Source organism: Paralichthys olivaceus, chromosome 13 (assembly GCF_024713975.1).
Source record: "Paralichthys olivaceus isolate ysfri-2021 chromosome 13, ASM2471397v2, whole genome shotgun sequence".
Lineage (NCBI taxonomy): Eukaryota > Metazoa > Chordata > Actinopteri > Pleuronectiformes > Paralichthyidae > Paralichthys > Paralichthys olivaceus.
Window position 1 is genome coordinate 10,604,108 of NC_091105.1, and position 17,748 is coordinate 10,621,855.

At 39.2% G+C, this 17,748-nt stretch overlaps 3 protein-coding genes across 4 annotated transcripts; 2 read left to right on the forward strand and 1 right to left on the reverse strand.

Moving 5' to 3' along the window:
- Nucleotides 1-414: 414 nt before the first annotated feature.
- Nucleotides 415-4,470, forward strand: LOC109633037 (SLA class II histocompatibility antigen, DQ haplotype C beta chain-like). 2 transcript variants are annotated; one of them, XM_020092626.2, is made up of 5 exons: nt 420-646; nt 1,276-1,530; nt 2,431-2,712; nt 2,835-2,945; nt 3,216-4,470. In XM_020092626.2, the coding sequence occupies exons 1-5, from the start codon at nt 445-447 to the stop codon at nt 3,239-3,241; spliced, it is 876 nt and encodes a 291-aa protein (XP_019948185.2). In that variant the 5' UTR covers nt 420-444; the 3' UTR covers nt 3,242-4,470. The 2 variants fall into 2 exon arrangements, with proteins under 2 accessions (XP_069392721.1, XP_019948185.2); XM_069536620.1 differs by lacking the exon at nt 1,276-1,530 and having other exon boundaries at nt 415-646.
- A 1,186-nt stretch (nt 4,471-5,656) lies between these two features.
- On the forward strand, nt 5,657-8,388 carry LOC109633204 (SPRY domain-containing SOCS box protein 1). The gene is made up of 3 exons (XM_020092853.2): nt 5,657-5,857; nt 7,251-7,996; nt 8,107-8,388. Exons 1-3 carry the CDS (start codon nt 5,808-5,810, stop codon nt 8,235-8,237), a joined length of 927 nt encoding a protein of 308 aa, XP_019948412.2. The 5' UTR covers nt 5,657-5,807; the 3' UTR covers nt 8,238-8,388.
- Nucleotides 8,389-10,480: 2,092 nt separating this feature from the next.
- On the reverse strand, nt 10,481-17,072 carry gpr20 (G protein-coupled receptor 20). Its single transcript, XM_020092625.2, has 7 exons — nt 16,933-17,072; nt 12,712-12,983; nt 12,090-12,356; nt 11,756-12,000; nt 11,530-11,614; nt 10,954-11,079; nt 10,481-10,801 (listed from the first exon to the last, which is right to left on the reverse strand). The coding sequence occupies exons 2-7, from the start codon at nt 12,907-12,909 to the stop codon at nt 10,616-10,618; spliced, it is 1,107 nt and encodes a 368-aa protein (XP_019948184.2). The 5' UTR covers nt 12,910-12,983; nt 16,933-17,072; the 3' UTR covers nt 10,481-10,615.
- Nucleotides 17,073-17,748: the final 676 nt, after the last annotated feature.

Here is a 17,748-nt window from a genome sequence, read left to right on the forward strand (position 1 = left end):
GTTCTCTGAACCTGAAAGACATGCAGATGTGGACAAGGATCAATGAGAATGAGGGAAATTGTCAAAAACACACAATAGGTGCTGAGTGACTGTGTTAAATGTCCTAAATACGATACAAAAAAGTCCATACTTCTATTTTTCCCTTCCAGCACAAATGATCCTTCACCAGGGTCATTCTGTGGAATTATAGTGGGTTTTGATATATCCACTGTGTGTAAGTTTTAAAAAAATACAATACATTCAAACATTGTATTGTCAGTATTTCAAATAAATAAATAGAGTGCCTTTAGAATGAATTGACTAACCTATCAATACTAAGATCAAATAATAAATCAATCAATAATCAACAAAACATTGGACAAAACAAGTGCTGTTACTGCACTCTTTTTTTTAATGATAGCATCAAGGTTACCCAACATGTTTGTACATTAATACCTTAGATACATGAAAACAGGTGGCTCCATGTGCACCACACCTGTTTACAGGAAATGCACATTGGGCAGTCTCTGTGCAGCAATTTCACTTCCTCATTTCTCTAGTATAAAACTGGAATATACTTCCCTCTCGGACTTTTTAAGATTTGATACTATGAATGTGCAAAGCTTCTCTTCACTGCTCGGCTTATTCCTGTTGTTTCTAAGAGCTGGTGAGTAACATTGAGTTTATTAAGGTTTAGTTGTGTTGTTGTTCAAAGTTAATATTGACATGATAGATACAAATCTTCAACTGCTATAAAGTGTTCAGGGAAATGAAGAGAAGTTGACCTCATTATACTGAAATGGCTCCAGCAGTAGTTGAACTTCATGTTTTCTGCAGGTTATTGAGCTGTTTAACTTAGGTACTAACAGTATTATTTAACACAAAATCAACTTGGACTAACAATAGACTGAACCGAATTTAAATTAAATAAATAATTAATTAAATGAAAATGTAAAATTAGTTTGAGTAAAATAATCCCAATTTAGGTATTTCTGCATTTGTGTATTTATGTATGTATTATTTATGTATTTATTTCTACATATATTTATTTACTGTATGTATTTCCACATTTTTTTATTTCTGTATTTCTGTAATTTTATGTTAATGAGGAATAAATAAATGAATAAATGTGAAATAACATCGACAAATACATTGTAAACATATGTATAATATACATATATATATTTTTTTTGTTCATTTGTTGATTTCATTTATTTATGGCTATTTTAGTCTTTGATAGAGAACAAGTAACTGTCTACCTCATCTAATGCTTTCTCCCTTTCTCTCATATTGCAGATGCTCTATTCACATTTGGTTTAATTCGTTGCCAAGTTACATCCACAAATGAATTTGTGTATCTGGAACAATACTACTTTAATAAGAGGCTTATTGGCCAGTACAACAGCTCCTTGGGAAAATATACCAGCTACGTTGAATACACAAAGAACCTTGTAGACGAAATTAACAACCCATCTCTTTTGGAACGCAAGAATAAGGATTTGGAGAAATGCAGAAGCCACATATCACTATTGGAAGTCTTTTTAAATCCAGGTAATTGGAGAGTTGAAACTTTGGTAATGCTTCAGATTAAATACTGCAAATCACAACCTATGTATTGAGTGTGTGGTATCAATAAAATACGTACAAAGTACCTACAGTATGACAATTAATTACTGTACATGCAAGAAGAAATTAGAGAATAGCAACTTTGTGTTCCAAGAATCAATTCAATTTGTGTTCCTCAGAAGTGGCTTTTTGGACCTCACTGTATGTTTAAAATCCGTGCTTCAGATGAATAGTATTCAGACAGAGAAGGACATAATTATGACACCATAACTTAATACTAGAATAAATGCAGTGCTATGACTTTGATTGTGCTCACTGAAAAAGGGGAAAGTAAAGAAGCAGCAAAAAATATTCTTGGTATTTCTACATCATCATAATTCAGAAATGGCAGTTTTCCTCTGGAATTTTTCAGCCTTTTGGGGCATTAAAGAGTTTCAGCTCATTTGCTGTCTGTCTGACCACATGTTACTATTTAGGTGTTCATTGGCAGCTGTTTTAAGGTAAAAGAAATCCCCCCAAAAAAACCCAATGATAACATGATGTTAACCTGCTCATGGAGTATGGAAACAACACCGAATATGAAGAATATGATCTGAAACTTTACAAAAGCTGTTAAAAGTTGATGTAATCTTAAATTATGAGTTGTTGAATTGTATTTCAAACACAGTTATGGAAAATCTTTCTATATTAGTTAATACCTTCATTTGAATATAATGGATTTTTTCTGAGACATTAACCAGTATCTACAGTATTTAACAATGTACTTTATGTTCTAACTTACACAGTAATTGTAAGTCAACCCTGAATCCAAATGTGTTAGACAAGACGATTGATAAAAGATCTGTGATTTCATCAGCTGGTTTGTCTCTGGGTGTTTTCCTCCAGTCAAGCCCTATGTCAGACTGAGATCAGCTAAGGCAGAGAGCGGCAGACACCCAAGCATCCTCGTCTGCAGTGTGTACAACTTCTATCCCAAACAAATCCGAGTGACATGGCTGAGGAACGGAGAGAAGGCGACATCTAATGTGAAGTCCACTGACGAGCTGGCCAACGGGAACTGGCTCTACCACGTCCATTCCTATCTGGAGTATACGCCCAGACTGGGAGAGACAATCACCTGTATGGTGGAGCACGCCAGCTTTAAGCATCCCAAACTTTACGACTGGGGTAAGAGAGAGGCTTGGGGTGGAATGGACTAACTTTAATGTCACCTGAGAAAATGTGTTCTTGTGAATGTGAATTTATAAGGCTTGTACAGAGTGTAAATATGTGTGATAAATGTTTTTCAGAACCCCTGTCTGAGTCCGAGAGGACAAAGATCACTGCTGGGGCTGCAGGGATGCTGCTGGGTATTGTTGTTTTACTTGCTGGAGGGATTTACTACAAGAGGAACACTACTGGTGAGAGACAGCACTAAATTAATAAGAAATAAAGACAGGAAATTCAATATCTGCAGCAAAGACACAAACTGTGTAGAGATGTAGGGTTAGTTTAAGAACTGAGTTGTCTGAAGTGATATCATACATGTAAAAAAATAGTGTCATTATTTTAAAATCATATTCAAGTCAAACTTACCACTGATTATTTGCAGAAATAATCACCAAATAATAAGATTTAAAGTCAGCAATATCTGAGCCTGTTTCTCTCTTTGTTTTCTGTTTTTATTCTAGGTCGGGTGTTGGTGCCATTGAGTTAAGATTACATCTGTCTGCTGAAATATTTGTATCCAAACCAAAATGGCACAGAGGCAACAAGGTCATGTGGAGTAAATCACTCAGTTCTTTGGGTAAAAGAGTTTTACTCAGTGAATAATTTGTTGTAAATCTTCAGGAGTATTTGTGTTTTGATATCAATTTATTAGAAAAATAAGCTTTTATGATTGTGGTTCTCTGGTGTTCTGGTGAAGTGGAAAATATTAGTTCTCATTTTCTTTTGTTCAGTACAAGTCATAATGATTTAAGGGAGCAATTGTTTTTGTCATTCACATAAATTTGTTAGTGATATATATGGATGTTATTGTTTGAAAATGAGGGTTTGAGAATGTGGTTCTGGTTGCTATGAACGGCATCTTGTAAACCCAGCTACTCGTGATAGTCCAAGTCAGCTGCCAGTGCCAACAAGTTAAAGTAGGCGTTGACATTAAACAATCCTAAGAGTGTGTGAAACACTAAGGTCACTTATCTGCCTCAACAGTCAACATGTCCAACATGTTAAAATACAAAGCAGAAGTCAAAAGAAGCCTGATTCAATCCAGTGAGGAAAGTGTGTCTCTGTGTTTGTGGATTTTAAAATCCCTAAATGATTCATTACTCATATTCCTATTTATTCTGTAAATATAATTATCACATTCATCATGTCTGTTTGTGCAGTTGATACATCTCAGTAGTTTAAAAGAATTAACATCCAGACCTCAATAGTCAAATCACTGATTTCTCTGCACCTCTCCACAATATCCAACATGATTTGACCCACTTTCACTATGTCGTTTTGAGGCCCTCAGTACTGTCTTACAGGCAAGAGGAGCGTGCTGCAGTGCTGTGGCCTCAACAAGATAAGACAGATTGGATGCATTAGCCTTGTTTGATACGCATTCACAAAATAAAGAGGGAAAAGGGAATATCTTATCTGCATGGGTTGTCTTCAATGTCACACAGACGTCTTTCATTGCACTAATTTCATTTCCTAACAGGAACTGACCGTTGTGCTCATATAATGTGTTCTGTGGAGGTTCATGGGTTTTAAGGTGACAGATATGGGAGGATGCCTGTTGAAAAACTACTGTCAGTGCTTCACAACTGGGATCCTATTCTTTATAACCTCTGGGCCACCAGGAGGCCCTGAATGAATAAATAAATCACCTGTTGTGCACATCTAAAGCCTTTGTTTATATAACATTATAATAAATAAAATTATTTAATTAATTGATTCACAGAACATTTCTTTGTTTAAACTTATCTGAAATATGTTTCATGTTTCCTTTTGGTTCCAGATGTGAATGTTTTCATAGTAAGCTATATGTCTTTGGGTATTTACTTTCTCAATACTATATGCAATAATCAGTTGTTGCTGACATACAATTTTATATATTTTCAGAACCAGACAATTGTCAGATTAATCAATACTGACGACCTTTACCATAGCTCATAAGTGCTTGATTATAACCATAGCTATAAAGATGGATGACGTGTCTCCACTTCCTCTACTATCCAGATATGAAGTCACAATATCCTGGATACAAACACCACCATCGAGCCCATTTGGGTCTGTGCAGTATAGATCAGGGAATGTAGACATCCAGACAATTTGTTTGTTTTTTTACATTTAAAAAAAACATTTACTTCAATTGTATTAGATTTGGCTGTTTACCCCTGAAACTTCAAAAGTGCCTTGTGGACTCAAACACTTGACCCACCCCTCCATCGGCACAGTGGTGAGCCGATAATGAGTGGATTGTCATTTTTGGGTGAACTGTCCAATGCCAGTTTCTGGTTTTCATCTGGCTTATCTTGTTATATCATTTTAATGTTTTACCATTTGAAGTGTTTTTAGGGCAGGTGCAATATTCAGCTCACTTTTATTCTGCGTTATTATTCTGGGCCTTGTGTACTGTTGTTTGTTGTACAATGTACTCTTCTGCATCTGCTGTAGCACAAGATAGAAAAAGATACATATACACATATATATATATTTGTACAATAAAGTATATTTGATATTTGATTTGATCCTTTAATGTTGCCTGTCAGACACGGTGCAGGGCTCCTCTTCCTGCGCATGCGCTCTGAGGAATAATGAGCCGCTTTGGATTCTACTGTTTTCATCTTCTTACTGATAAAGAGCCCGAGCTTGATTCTCTTCTTGTGTTTCGCCATTTTTGTTTATGTTCACTGCAGAACGCGATAAAATGAAATGAAAGAGATCAAAGACAGTGACGAGAGAGAGACAGATTCTGGATGTAACCTACATTTAATTATTATTCCGGAACGCGTCATGGAACCTGTCGTCCTTGTCTCTGCGGCTCTGCATGGCGTCAGTCTGGAGTGATGGACTGTGCTGTTCCCGAGGTCGTCCCGAAGAACCACAACACTGGAGCACACACACACACACACACACACACACACACACACACACACACACACACGCATACACACACACACACACTTACACACACACACACACACACACTGGTTGCGTTTCCGAGCAGAGATAAGACGTAGGAGCCTGATGATAAGAGTCTTATAAACTCTGATACTCTCAGAGAGAAGATGTCAGCTCCTCTCAAACCACCACAGAGAAGGATTCATCTGATCAGCAGGTGAGACATGAAGAACAAGATTTATAAACCTTGATTTGTTTCTAATGACCTGCTCTCCATTCTGACTTATTGACCTATACTTATACATTTACCTATAATCTTACTAACTCACTAACTCCACTATATTTTCAAATGAGATTTATTGTAATTTCAAGACCCGTGAAACCTGGTCCTGTGTTAAACTCGTGTATTAAAGTATATAAAATACATTGAATTTGCTTCACCTGGGCTACAACATTAAAATACTGCGTTCATGTTAATACATGTATATAATCGAGTATTGATATTGAAAATGTATTTGTTTTCCTGAACAGTGGACATTTTTTATTTTATTTTACTTATTTTTAAACACATAACATTTAATGGAGAATTTTGACAGAGTGATATTAATACTTTTATTTTACTAGCATCATGTCTTCCGTCTGACTTCAGTCTATCATCTACTGACGTTGAAAAGGCGGAAGTCTGAAAATATTTGGTATCTCTGCTTTAAATATAAATTAAAATAATACTTGGTTATGAAAACTGTTTATGAATGTGAACTTTTGTTAAAACGTTAAAAGTTCATTAAATTAAAACACCACTTTGATTTGATTGTAGCTCTTCATGCTACATGTTTTTCTCTGTTCATCTTTAATCTACCACACTGTAATGTTTTCATTGCTTCTCAGTCATTTTGACTCTTCCCCACCTCACACTGTTCTGCTGCTCTCTGCTTCGTCCTCTACCTTTTTAAACACTTCTCTCTATTCAACCCTCTTACTCTATTTTAGGTGATCCTCTTCTGTACTTTACTTTTTCTGCTACTTTCATTTACTATCCCCCTCTACTCCAACACCTGTATGAAAAAAATGATTGAATTAGAAGTTGTCAGTCTTTTCTGTTTTTAAAGGTACAGTGTGTAAAATTTAGTGATATCTAGTGTTTAAATTGCATGTTGCAGCTGAACACCCCTCACCTCACCCTCTCCTTCCAAACATGAAAAATAACCTGTGGTAGCTTCAGTTGTCATAAAAACTCAAAAGGTGTTTAGTTTGTCCAGTCTGGACTAATGTAAAAAATCATGGCGGCCTCCATAGAGAGGGTCCCCTCAATGTAAATATAAAGTATTTAAATATAAAGGACCTTTTCTGGGGTAAAGAAAACTGCAATTCATACAATTTAGATGAAACGAACTCGTGAAAACATCATGAGGATTATTCTACATTGAATATCTGCCAATAGATCCCTTTCATCTAAATCTTACACACTGGACCTTTAACTTATTTTAGCACCAATCCATAAATAAATCCAACTGATTTGAGTTCACTAACAGATCTTCCTTTTAGAGAATTGATGATACACATGTTTTTCCTGTGTATAAATGAGTGTTTTGTTTCTGTCCTCTCCACAGTGACACCTCCATCTCTGCAATGGGTCTCTCCCTGTCGGCGTTGTTGTGCAGCAGAGCAGCTGACAGTCCTCCCTCCTCTTCCTCAGCCTTCCCTCCGCTTGCCGTACCCACCTCGTCTCGCCTCGCGGTCACCCTGAACTCCTCCCCGGTCTCCCCGGGAGATAGCCGCTCCCACTGGAGCTCAGTCCACCGCTCTCCCCACCTCCTGCTCTCCGCCTGCAAGCAGCAGGTCACGCGTTCCCCCGTGGAGCTGAGCAGCGACGGGGTGAGAGCGGAGGTGGGGGTGAGAGGCGGCCTTCACATCTGGGAGGTGCTGTGGAACCCGGACCACAGAGGGAGTCACGCCGTCATGGGCGTCTCCAGGCAGGACTGTCCTCTGCAGGCCGCGGGGTACAACGTCCTGGTGGGTGGAGATGAACAGTCCTGGGGCTGGGAACTCAAAACCAATCAACTCTGGCATGGGGGACATAGTGTCGGACTTTACCCAGAGAAGACGAGGAGGTGTCCCTCTGATTTGAAGCCACATACTTCAGACAAAAAAGAAGCGGCGGAGACACCTCTCCCCATCCCTGAACGCGTCCTGCTGGTCCTGGACGCGGATGCTGGGACCCTGGGATTTGTTGTTGATGGCAGTTTCCTGGGGGGGGCTTTTAAAGGCCTTCCTCGTGGGGTGGAGCTGTTCCCAGCGGTGAGCAGCGTGAGAGGGGGGGCCAGCATACGACTGCGCTACCTGAACGGAGCCACACGTGAGTCCAGTCATTATTAAACAAGTACTAACAGAGACAACCAAGGTACGACTGTATCTTGGCTCTTATAAAACACATCCTGAAAAATGTTCCTTTTCTTCCATTCTCAGGTGACCCTCCAGCCCTGATGGCTTTGTGTGGACTGTCCATCCGTCAGTTTTTAGGGGAACAGAGGCAGAATCAAACGGACAAACTGCCTCTACCACCTCTTCTCCAGAACTACCTGCTTTCTACTCGTTAATCTGCAAAGAAAAACACATGCACACATGCACACACACACACGCACACACACACACACACACACACATCTCTCTATAATTGAGGACACTCATTGACATAATGCATTCCCCTTACTCTTATCTTAACCATCATAACTAAACCCTTACCCTTACTTCTGACCTAAACCTAAATCTAACTCTAAGACCAAGTCTTAACCCTCAAACAGCCCATTTAATTAATTTGTGTGGACTGGTCAGAATGTCTTCACAATGATGGTATTGAACCAAACCTGGCATCATAACAGATAGACATGTCACACACACATGCACAATAGGAAAGATTTTGTTCGTTATTGCACAGAACTACAGTATTTTTACCTTCATGAAAAATGATGTGCATATATGTCACATTATGGTTAAAGAAGTGTATTTATTGTTAATTTTATTCATTGTAATATGATATTTATTCATGTTCCACTCATATGTGAACTGGGTTTTCGATTTTTAAAATATCAAATGTGAGCTGGAAGTAAATTTGGGAATGCTTTGAGCACTGTTTTGCAATTGTTCCGTGTATCTTTTATTCTGAATGTTTCTTTCTTTGTATATAAAATAAATGTCTACTTTTTAGTTGCCAGTATTTCTGTTTGACAGGAGAAGTAGAAAGGAGGACAGTTTGGTTGTGTGGAGGTTTTCCTTTTAAAAAAGAGAACAGAGAGAAGAATGATGCGAATAGAGACAGTTTGCCAACAAACATTCATGCAGCCCAAACTTTTTAGCTCTGCTTTAACTGGCTGACTATACACAGATGGAGGAGATAGAACTGATGCTGATAAAAATAATAATCATTTCAACGACTGTGTTTCCTTAAGAAATGTCTGAATTTACAAATCAATGGTGATTAGACAGGGAGCAGAGGAGCAGCAGCTCATTGGAGTATCTTCAAATGTTTCATTTGTAAAACAACCTAAAATATTATGTAGGTAAATAAAACAAAACTAAATGGTAAAGGTACTCAAATCATGATTTCTTCATCAAATGTTTGATAAAAACATAAAATGAAAACAAACAAAATACATAACATATTTGAATTATATACATTATTCTAGATTTTGAAATTTGCCAATTTTTTCTATCTGCACATTTAATTAATGAAGGTCTATTTTCAACTTCTATTACAATAAAAAAAGCCCAAAACCAGAAACAAAAAGCCCTGTGCTAGAGCTGCTTCCAGAGTAACTCAGCAGGACCCCAGGCCTCCTCTGTTTTTATTCCATTTAATATTTATTATATAACTCCTATACAATTACAGTATATATAGACTGCATACAAAAAATAAATACAAGGGATAGAGAAAAAGAACAGACAAAAGTATTAAGTTATGTATCATCAGTATTTTCAAACACAGTTTGATCTTATACTGATGTAGTTCTTGATTTAAAAAAAAGTCAGAAATTGGTTTGGTGTCTGTCCATAAAATATCTTGATCCAACGCTGTAACTCTCTAAATGTAGAAAATGAATTGTTCGTCAAATTGTGCTTATAATCATATAATTCTTAACATCTACTGTATCCAAAACACTCAGGTAAACACACAGTGATAAAATAAAATAAATATTGGTCCTATCCACTCCATCAAAGGGTGTGAGGGTCACTCACTCTGAGGTTTTTGACTGTGAGTCTACATCAGCTGCTTCATGACATCAAACAAGACCTCCAGCCTCCTGAACTTTTACTTTGAAAGGGATCTGTCTCTGTGTCTGGATTTCCTTGATCAATTTAGATTTCTCAGGTTGGATGAAGAAAGGAGTTGTCTTAATTGTATTGTACGTCTTCATTTAAGGCAACAGTATTTAGATATCATCAACATTTATTTGTATCTGTGCAAGAAAGACAATGAAATCAGATGGTTCCCCCCTAAAGTGATATTTTTTTATACAACATGACAACAACTGCAGATGTATTGTACGTCATGCATGGACCGTTTCGTCACATGAATGATTTGCACCAATAACAATACACATAAGTCAGTTTTATTTTATTTTTGAGACTCTGGAAAGTAATGGGGAGGTTTTACTTACGTGACAATAAGTTACCGACAAATTTTGTCTCTTGTCAATATTGTAATTTTTTGTGTAGGTGATAAAATAAAAAGGTTGCAGAACCAGCTCTGTTGCAGTGTAGGTCCCATCTTCTAGGGATAGGTTAGTGCTCATTATAAAAAGTATGTGGAGCCTTTCTTAATCCTGAGCTCTCACTCGCACTGTGCTGCCATTTTTCCATTATACTATTATACTATCACACTAACACTATCACTGTCCAGTCTGCAGAGTCCAGACTTATCAGCCATCGACTGTTGCATCTCTTAAATTCAGTTCTCCTCTCCCCATGTGACGGGGATTTATGCGGTGTGTTTCTTCCCCGGAGTGTCCCTCTGTAGCGGAGCGGGGATGTTGGTCATCATTATCACGTTATTAGCGATGGCGTTGGCCGTGGCTCCCGAGGCCTTGGAGCTGTGCTGCATGCTGATGATGTCGCCGCTGGTGTGCTCTGGCTCTGCACGACGAAAGAGATGTCTCATCGTGGCCTGGTTGGAGAAAAAGACAGTATAGTCATCATTCAGTGAATCCATAAAGTAAATGTGTGAATATGTGCATGATGGAGGAGAACAGGAAAGGATGGATCAGGTGGAAGAGAGGAAGGATGAATGAGATGAGGAGTCATGAGCGAAAGTCTTACTTGGAAATTATTTGTAACGAAGCAGTAGACGACAGGATCCATGCAGCTATTCAAACTGCTGAGAGTGACGGTTAAGTGATAGACAATGACATGATGAGGCATGTCAGGGTAGAAGTACACCACCACCTACAACACAAACAACATGACGATCACATCTGACAACAAATGTTCATTTCATAAGAAAAATGAAAAGGCCACTAAAACATGATGATTATTGATGATGCTTTAGAGAGCAGATACCTCCACCAAGGCCCAACTTGTGAAACCACATTAATAACATCCAGGTTTTTTTTGGATCTGCACCAAATTGCGAAAACTCATCGATATCAGTCCCCTAAACAGGTCTGATGGTTTTCCATCAAGATCCAAATCTCACAATGTTAAAGAAACTGAGGAACAGATTGGATCTTCCCCCTGATCCGGGTCTCCAAATTCCTCCTCCCAGACTTATACTGCATCTTTTAACCGTAGTTTCATGGTAATCTGTCCAGTAGTTTTTGTGAAATCCTACAAACTAACTGACAAACAAAACCTCCTCCTGAGCAGAGGTAACAATGTGTCATACCTGTTGCTCACCTGTCTAATGTGGAAGGGTGTGAAGCACACGGTGAAGATGATCAGCACTGTGGTCAGCAGCTGGACGGCCCTCCTCCTCCTCTCCCTGACAAAACACAGTTAAAACCACCACCACGACATCCTGTCAGCCGTTTGCTTAGGTTTCCTCAGTACTTTTATCATTGTGCCATATTTTATTGATTAAATAGCATTCTTTTTTCTTTACTTTCCCTAAAAGGGCGTTTACCTGCTCTGCTGCATCAAACGACGGTCGGCAAGGGCCCACATGATCCTCACGGTGAAGACCACGATGATGACGAGGGGTAGGAAGAACTCCATGATGGTGAGAAAGAGGAGCTTGGACAGGCAGCAGCCCGTGTGCTGGAAAGCGGTGGAGAGGAAGGAGTAGGTGACCACAATGGCAAAAAGCCAGACAGAGACACACACACATTTGGCCACGGTGGAGTTCCTCCACCGACGGGAAGCTTCAACCTGCAAGGTCACAAGAAATTAAGTACTTTTGGATTCCTGTAAAATGACAGTAAAGGTGTCGGAAAGCATAACATGCACACAGAACCCACCTGGACGATGGCAAGGTAGCGGTCGACACATATGCAGGTGAGAAACAAGATGCTGCAGTACATGTTGACGAAGTAGCTGAAGATGTGCAGGTAGGAGCAGGTGAGACAGGCTCCTCCGCTGTAGTAGAGCAGGATGCGAGTGGGCAGTGAGAGATTCACCAGGAGGTCCGTCACCGCCAGGTTGATGGTGTAGATCACGGAGGTGGTCTTCTGCTTGGTGCGGAAACAGAACACATACAGTGCGACCACGTTGAGCACCATGCCCATCTGGAGAAGAGAGGACGAGAGGAGTGTAGTGAAGTGAGTGAACAGATTCAGGCAAAGATGCAGCACTTTTGTCCTTCTTGTGCACCAATGTTAGCAAAAGCAAGAGCAAATGTGGCCCAAATATCCCAAGAAATGTGGACCTTTTTTGACAAACATGCAGCGCTCCCCACAAGATGTAATCTGGACGTGAACCCAAAGTGGCCCATGTGGTAAATAACAAAAAGAATCCGGGCCACCTGACACAGTACTGCTATGGCTTACTTGTGGCCCTGATCTGGCAAACAGGAGTGGACTGCCCAATTGCCGAAACAAGAGTCTATAACAACAAAGGGACTAAATATAAAATCGTTCCTACCAGGAATATGAGAGAGTTTATGACCATGAGTGTGATCCAGAAGCCGTAGAAGTCGTTGTAGAGGCCCTCGTCTAAATGAGCCAGTCTCTGAAGATATGCTTCCATGCCACTCCTGTTAGTGGGACTGGCTATGACAGGCAGGAGGGGGAATGAAGTATTGATGAACACCAAGGACTCAGTGCTGTTGAGGTCCATCATAATGGTGAGGATGCTGCTGATGATGACGATGCTACACGTGGTTGATAATGGAGGTGATAATGATGGAGCTGGTGCTGTCAGACGAAACAAAACAGTGTTTTAATACAGTAAAAATGTACTTTACCATGTTGTTTGCTAACAGCTGCATGCTGGCGTCACAGGAAGGAGGTTCGGCCGAGGTCTTTCTGTGTGGAGTTTGCATCATCTCACTGCCTGGTCTCTATCCCGCCTTTCATCCAATCTCAGCTGGGATTGGTTCCTGCCCGCCCCCCCCCAAAGCATAAGTGGCTATCCCAGCTAGCATTAGGGAGACATGGTTTTTTACTGTAAAATGTGCCTAAAATCTAACGTATCATTCGTATGAGTCTTTCTTACTTATTTGTTTGCTGATCCACCAACATTCATAACCACCCAGTCTCCTGTCATGTTGTCCCCTCTCCAGTCTCTGACCACACTGTTTCTGTTGGCATGGCCACACTGACAGAGCCTTGTTTTTCCAGTATCTGATTTATTTACACCATTTAATATATTATCCAATAGTTTAGTCATGCCTACAGTGTCTGTGTGACTCCATCCTGATCTCAGAGATGTGTTTATTTACCTCTGTGAAAGATGGTGAATTCTTCTAGTAATTGGATATAAACAAAGTGGAATTGGTACTTTGGGGATCTTTCACAATTTTGTCATTTTCACATTAAATTAGAGCAGTCTGCTCCTCATCTCTGCTCGTTGATGTTTCCTCCGTGACGATACCACATCCTTCAACCAGGTTTTGTGGTCATCTGTACAGTAGTTTTTGTGTAATGCTGTAAACTAGCCGACAAACAAATGCAGATGAATGAAATGAAAACACTGACACGACAGAGGATGGAACATCTGGTCGTCCTGTAATGACTGTAGGTGGATAAAGGTGACATAAATGTATAATCATCTTATGACTGCAGATTTCACAGATTCACTTTAGTTTAGACTTAAACAAGGAAAAGTTAACAGAAAGAGGCTAAATGTAATTTTCAGGGTTAGTTTTTTTCACGTGTCGTGTTTTCACAGTTTGGTGATTATGTCTTACAAAGCACAATCAAAATCCTGCTCCTACATTCAGACACTTGAGTTAAGTATGTGACCTGGTCCATATGGTGTTTTCAGCTGCGAGGAGGGAAAGACTCAAACATGATTCAGATTCCACTACTTATAGACAGCAGGGGGCAGTCAGTCCCTGCGATCTGTCTCATGGGAATATGATCTGAGAAAAGATATAATACATTTAGCTCACATGAAATGCGTCTTGTCCATTGAGGTGTTTCCTCATCAGCTGACACAAATCGTACAGAGGTCAGAGGGTGCATGAATAATTAGTATAATACAATTTAAAAGTAGAAAAGCTATACAAATACTTTATACAAATACAAATGCATTTTAATTCAAACATTTATCATTTTTATTTTAATGCTTGACTATGTTTTTTTTCTTGTATTTTCACATTGTGTGTTATTATTATTATTGTGTTATTAAATGTGCTATATAAATAAACTTGACATGATTTATTCTTATATAATTATATATATTTTCATACTGATTCTATCTGTTGGTGAGTGCAGTTTGGTTCATACGTATAAAAAGATGACACACAGCAACAGGCTTTGTTGTTTTTGTGTTAGATCAATGATTTTACTTCATTTGTTAAATTTAATGAGTCTATCTGAAGACTCCCACAAGGAACAGTTTCATCTGAAGACTCTGAGGAAATGCCAGACAACATTTTGAGTGAATATATAAAAGGGTTCAGGTGAGTGTAAACAACAACATTGTACTGGACTATAGTTTAATTGCTTGTGAGAGTCCCAGACTGGAAAGGTCTGAGAGGAAGCCGAGCATATTGTGTCGTGTTTATGCTCATGATTCACAACTAATCTCTCGCAGCAAAATAATCATGCGGCTGATGAAAAATGTCGTCTATTCAGGCTAATGAGAATCACTTGCTCAGCTGAGGCTGAGGCATGAATAATGTGATTCATCTGCATTACCACGACCAGTCTGGCCACACAACATTAAGACCACTGAAGAAAATAAATGGCTGTTTTCACAGTAATATCCCCTGATATTATTCAGTGTACTGGAGCCAGTTCATCATCATTAACGGCGCTAACGAGTGTTATGAGCGCTGCTCCGAGGGAATTGTGTACTAAACCACTTATTTCATGTGCTTAGAAACAAATGACAAGGACAAGTAATGGATTTCACTTCTTTTCATTGATGTATTTCATACGCTGACCTAAATAGATAAAGCTACAGACTGTTTTCTTTTAAGTTGTAAGATTGATCATATATCTCTGGTGAGGCCACCATGAGGTTGACCTCAGCGGTTTATGAGTGACATAATTATTAGATGGATAATCATAAAGGTTTGTACAGTCATGCCCCCCCGGCTTCAGATCAAATTGTAATAACTTGCTTACTTAACTTTTCCTCTGGCTCCATCATGAGGTTTTTTTTCTTCACCACTTTGGTTTATGAAAAACTCAATAGTTATTAACCTCCGCTGTAGTTGTCTGTGTTAACATGCTAACACGCTAAGCTAATATGTGTAAACCACAGACTGTAAAGATGGACGTCGCGATATCCAGAAATGAGGCCACAATATCCTGCCTATACGAACGCTGCCATCTTGAACATTTGGATCTGGAGTCTGTGCAGAAGAGATCAGGGGATGGAGCGGAGGCAGTGAAGTCTCGCCAACAAATGTACTCGACCAACCGTGAGTCAGTCTCAGCCATCGATTGTTTTTATAACATCAAATAACTAAATAAAATCCAAATTATCAACAAATATCATACAAATTTCAAAAACAATGTTTAAGAAAAATATGTTTGACGTGTACTGCAGCCAGCCACCAGGAGGCGATCAAGAAGCTTTGGCTTCACTTTTGGGGAGCAGTCTATGGTGTGCATTTAATTTAAAGCAAAACTGTGCTTATGCAAAACCTTCATTCATGAAGTACCATAAAGAGGGAGAGTGGGGAATCATTCTTCTATCACTTTTTTAAAAAGTTGATCATTTCGCTGAAGTGATGGTTAGTTAGTTAATATGATGAAACCAAAATACAGGCACATTGAAAGACAAGTTAACTGTTTGATGTAAATTTGTCTTTATATACAGGCGTATATGGCTCTGTGAAGTCATCATAGAATAAATAAATCGTTGAACTTAACTTGGTAACTGATCTATTTTCACATGACAAAACAATACGTTTTAAAAGGAACATGTTTCAATTTGCTGTAAATCCTTGAACAAACTGTGAGCAGAGGCACAGATTTTATATAACCTTGAATATGAGTGACCCTAACCCTCAGTTTTTTGATAATCTAATGCATCATTGCTTCTTACTTATTGTTACTCCTCCAGCATCTAAGACAGTGGTGATGGAATGGTTATGAAGTGAAAGGAGAGCAGAGGACCCACAGGCAGTTCACAAAAAACACTGTCCAAATAAATTCCAGCAGCGTGGGAGCCCCGTTTGTATGTGTATGTGTGTGTGTGTGCCTCAGATTGTGTGAAAGACAGAGAAATATGTATAAAGGGAGAGAGGCAGGATGGGATGTTGGTTCATAGATCTCACGCTGTCCTGCATCAAATTATAGCTTTTCGCAGAGCCCCTGGAGGCAGTTGGAAAATTTAGCTGTTGCTGCGACTCTAAAATTAGTGAGAGTTGTACTTTGCATTTACAGTTGAGAGGAGTCTTGTGCTCTGATTGTGTAATATATCACAAGCACGGACTGGAGCGCAGCATGGTTGTAACTTCCTAACATTAATTTGCAGAAAGAAATTCATTTATGGAAAATGTGATTCAACGATACAAACTCACGTACACTTATGTTTTAATTGAATTGTGACATTACTTTATAAATTGAACTTTGTGATTGGTCTGGTTTGGAAGATAAAACATGAATGTGAGACTGATTTCTTTTCCCTTTCTTTTAAAAACACTGTGCAGCCACCACTCATCCACTGTGGAAGACAACTTACCTCTGGAGAAAAATAGTCAAACCAGTAGATAAAGTCTGGACTTGGATGTAGTTGCAGTGTCTGTATCATCCGCCCCCGTTAAAAATCCTCTTTCAGTGTCGGGGCCAGGTGATACTGCATTTTTTCCAAGTGGACGCTTCAAACCTCAGTGACCTTTGCACCCTGGCATCATCTCCGAAACATCCAAGTACATCAGTGGTTGTGTCGGAATTTCTTCTCCCTTGTTAGGGTGTCAGTCATGTCTCCTCTTTCAGGTTCTCCAGTCGTGTCAGTTTGACGTAGCGATCAACACTCTTCTTCTTAAGATCTGTGCATCCAGAGCTCTCTCTGTCACTTCTGTCACTCTGTCTCACTCACTGTTCTGTTTCCTCGTTCGATTTCTCAAACTTCCTCAGATGCATCTTCTTCTATCGTTGCAGGTCTCACTCATTTAAGTGTCTTTCTCCTCCTTCTTCTTCTCTCCTTCTCTTTCTCCCCCCTTAAGCATCATTTTCGGTCTCACTCTCCTTTCAGTGACTCTGTCGTACAGCCTCCCTCCCTTTCTCTCTCTCTCTAAATCTTCCCTCAGTTTGGGCTCCAGACAGGAAGTCTTAGCATGTGTTTACATTCTGCTGTTACACACACACACATGTACAGTATGAACACACACCAATGTTGGAGGAGGCACGCAACAAATAGATGCAAATACCAGATATACTCAGGAACGCAACATCACAAGCAGAACTCATTCATTAAATGTGTAATCCTCTGTTCCTTCACTCAAACATGAAATTGCTTGATAAATAAGGCTCATACTTATAAGACCACTGTTTTTTA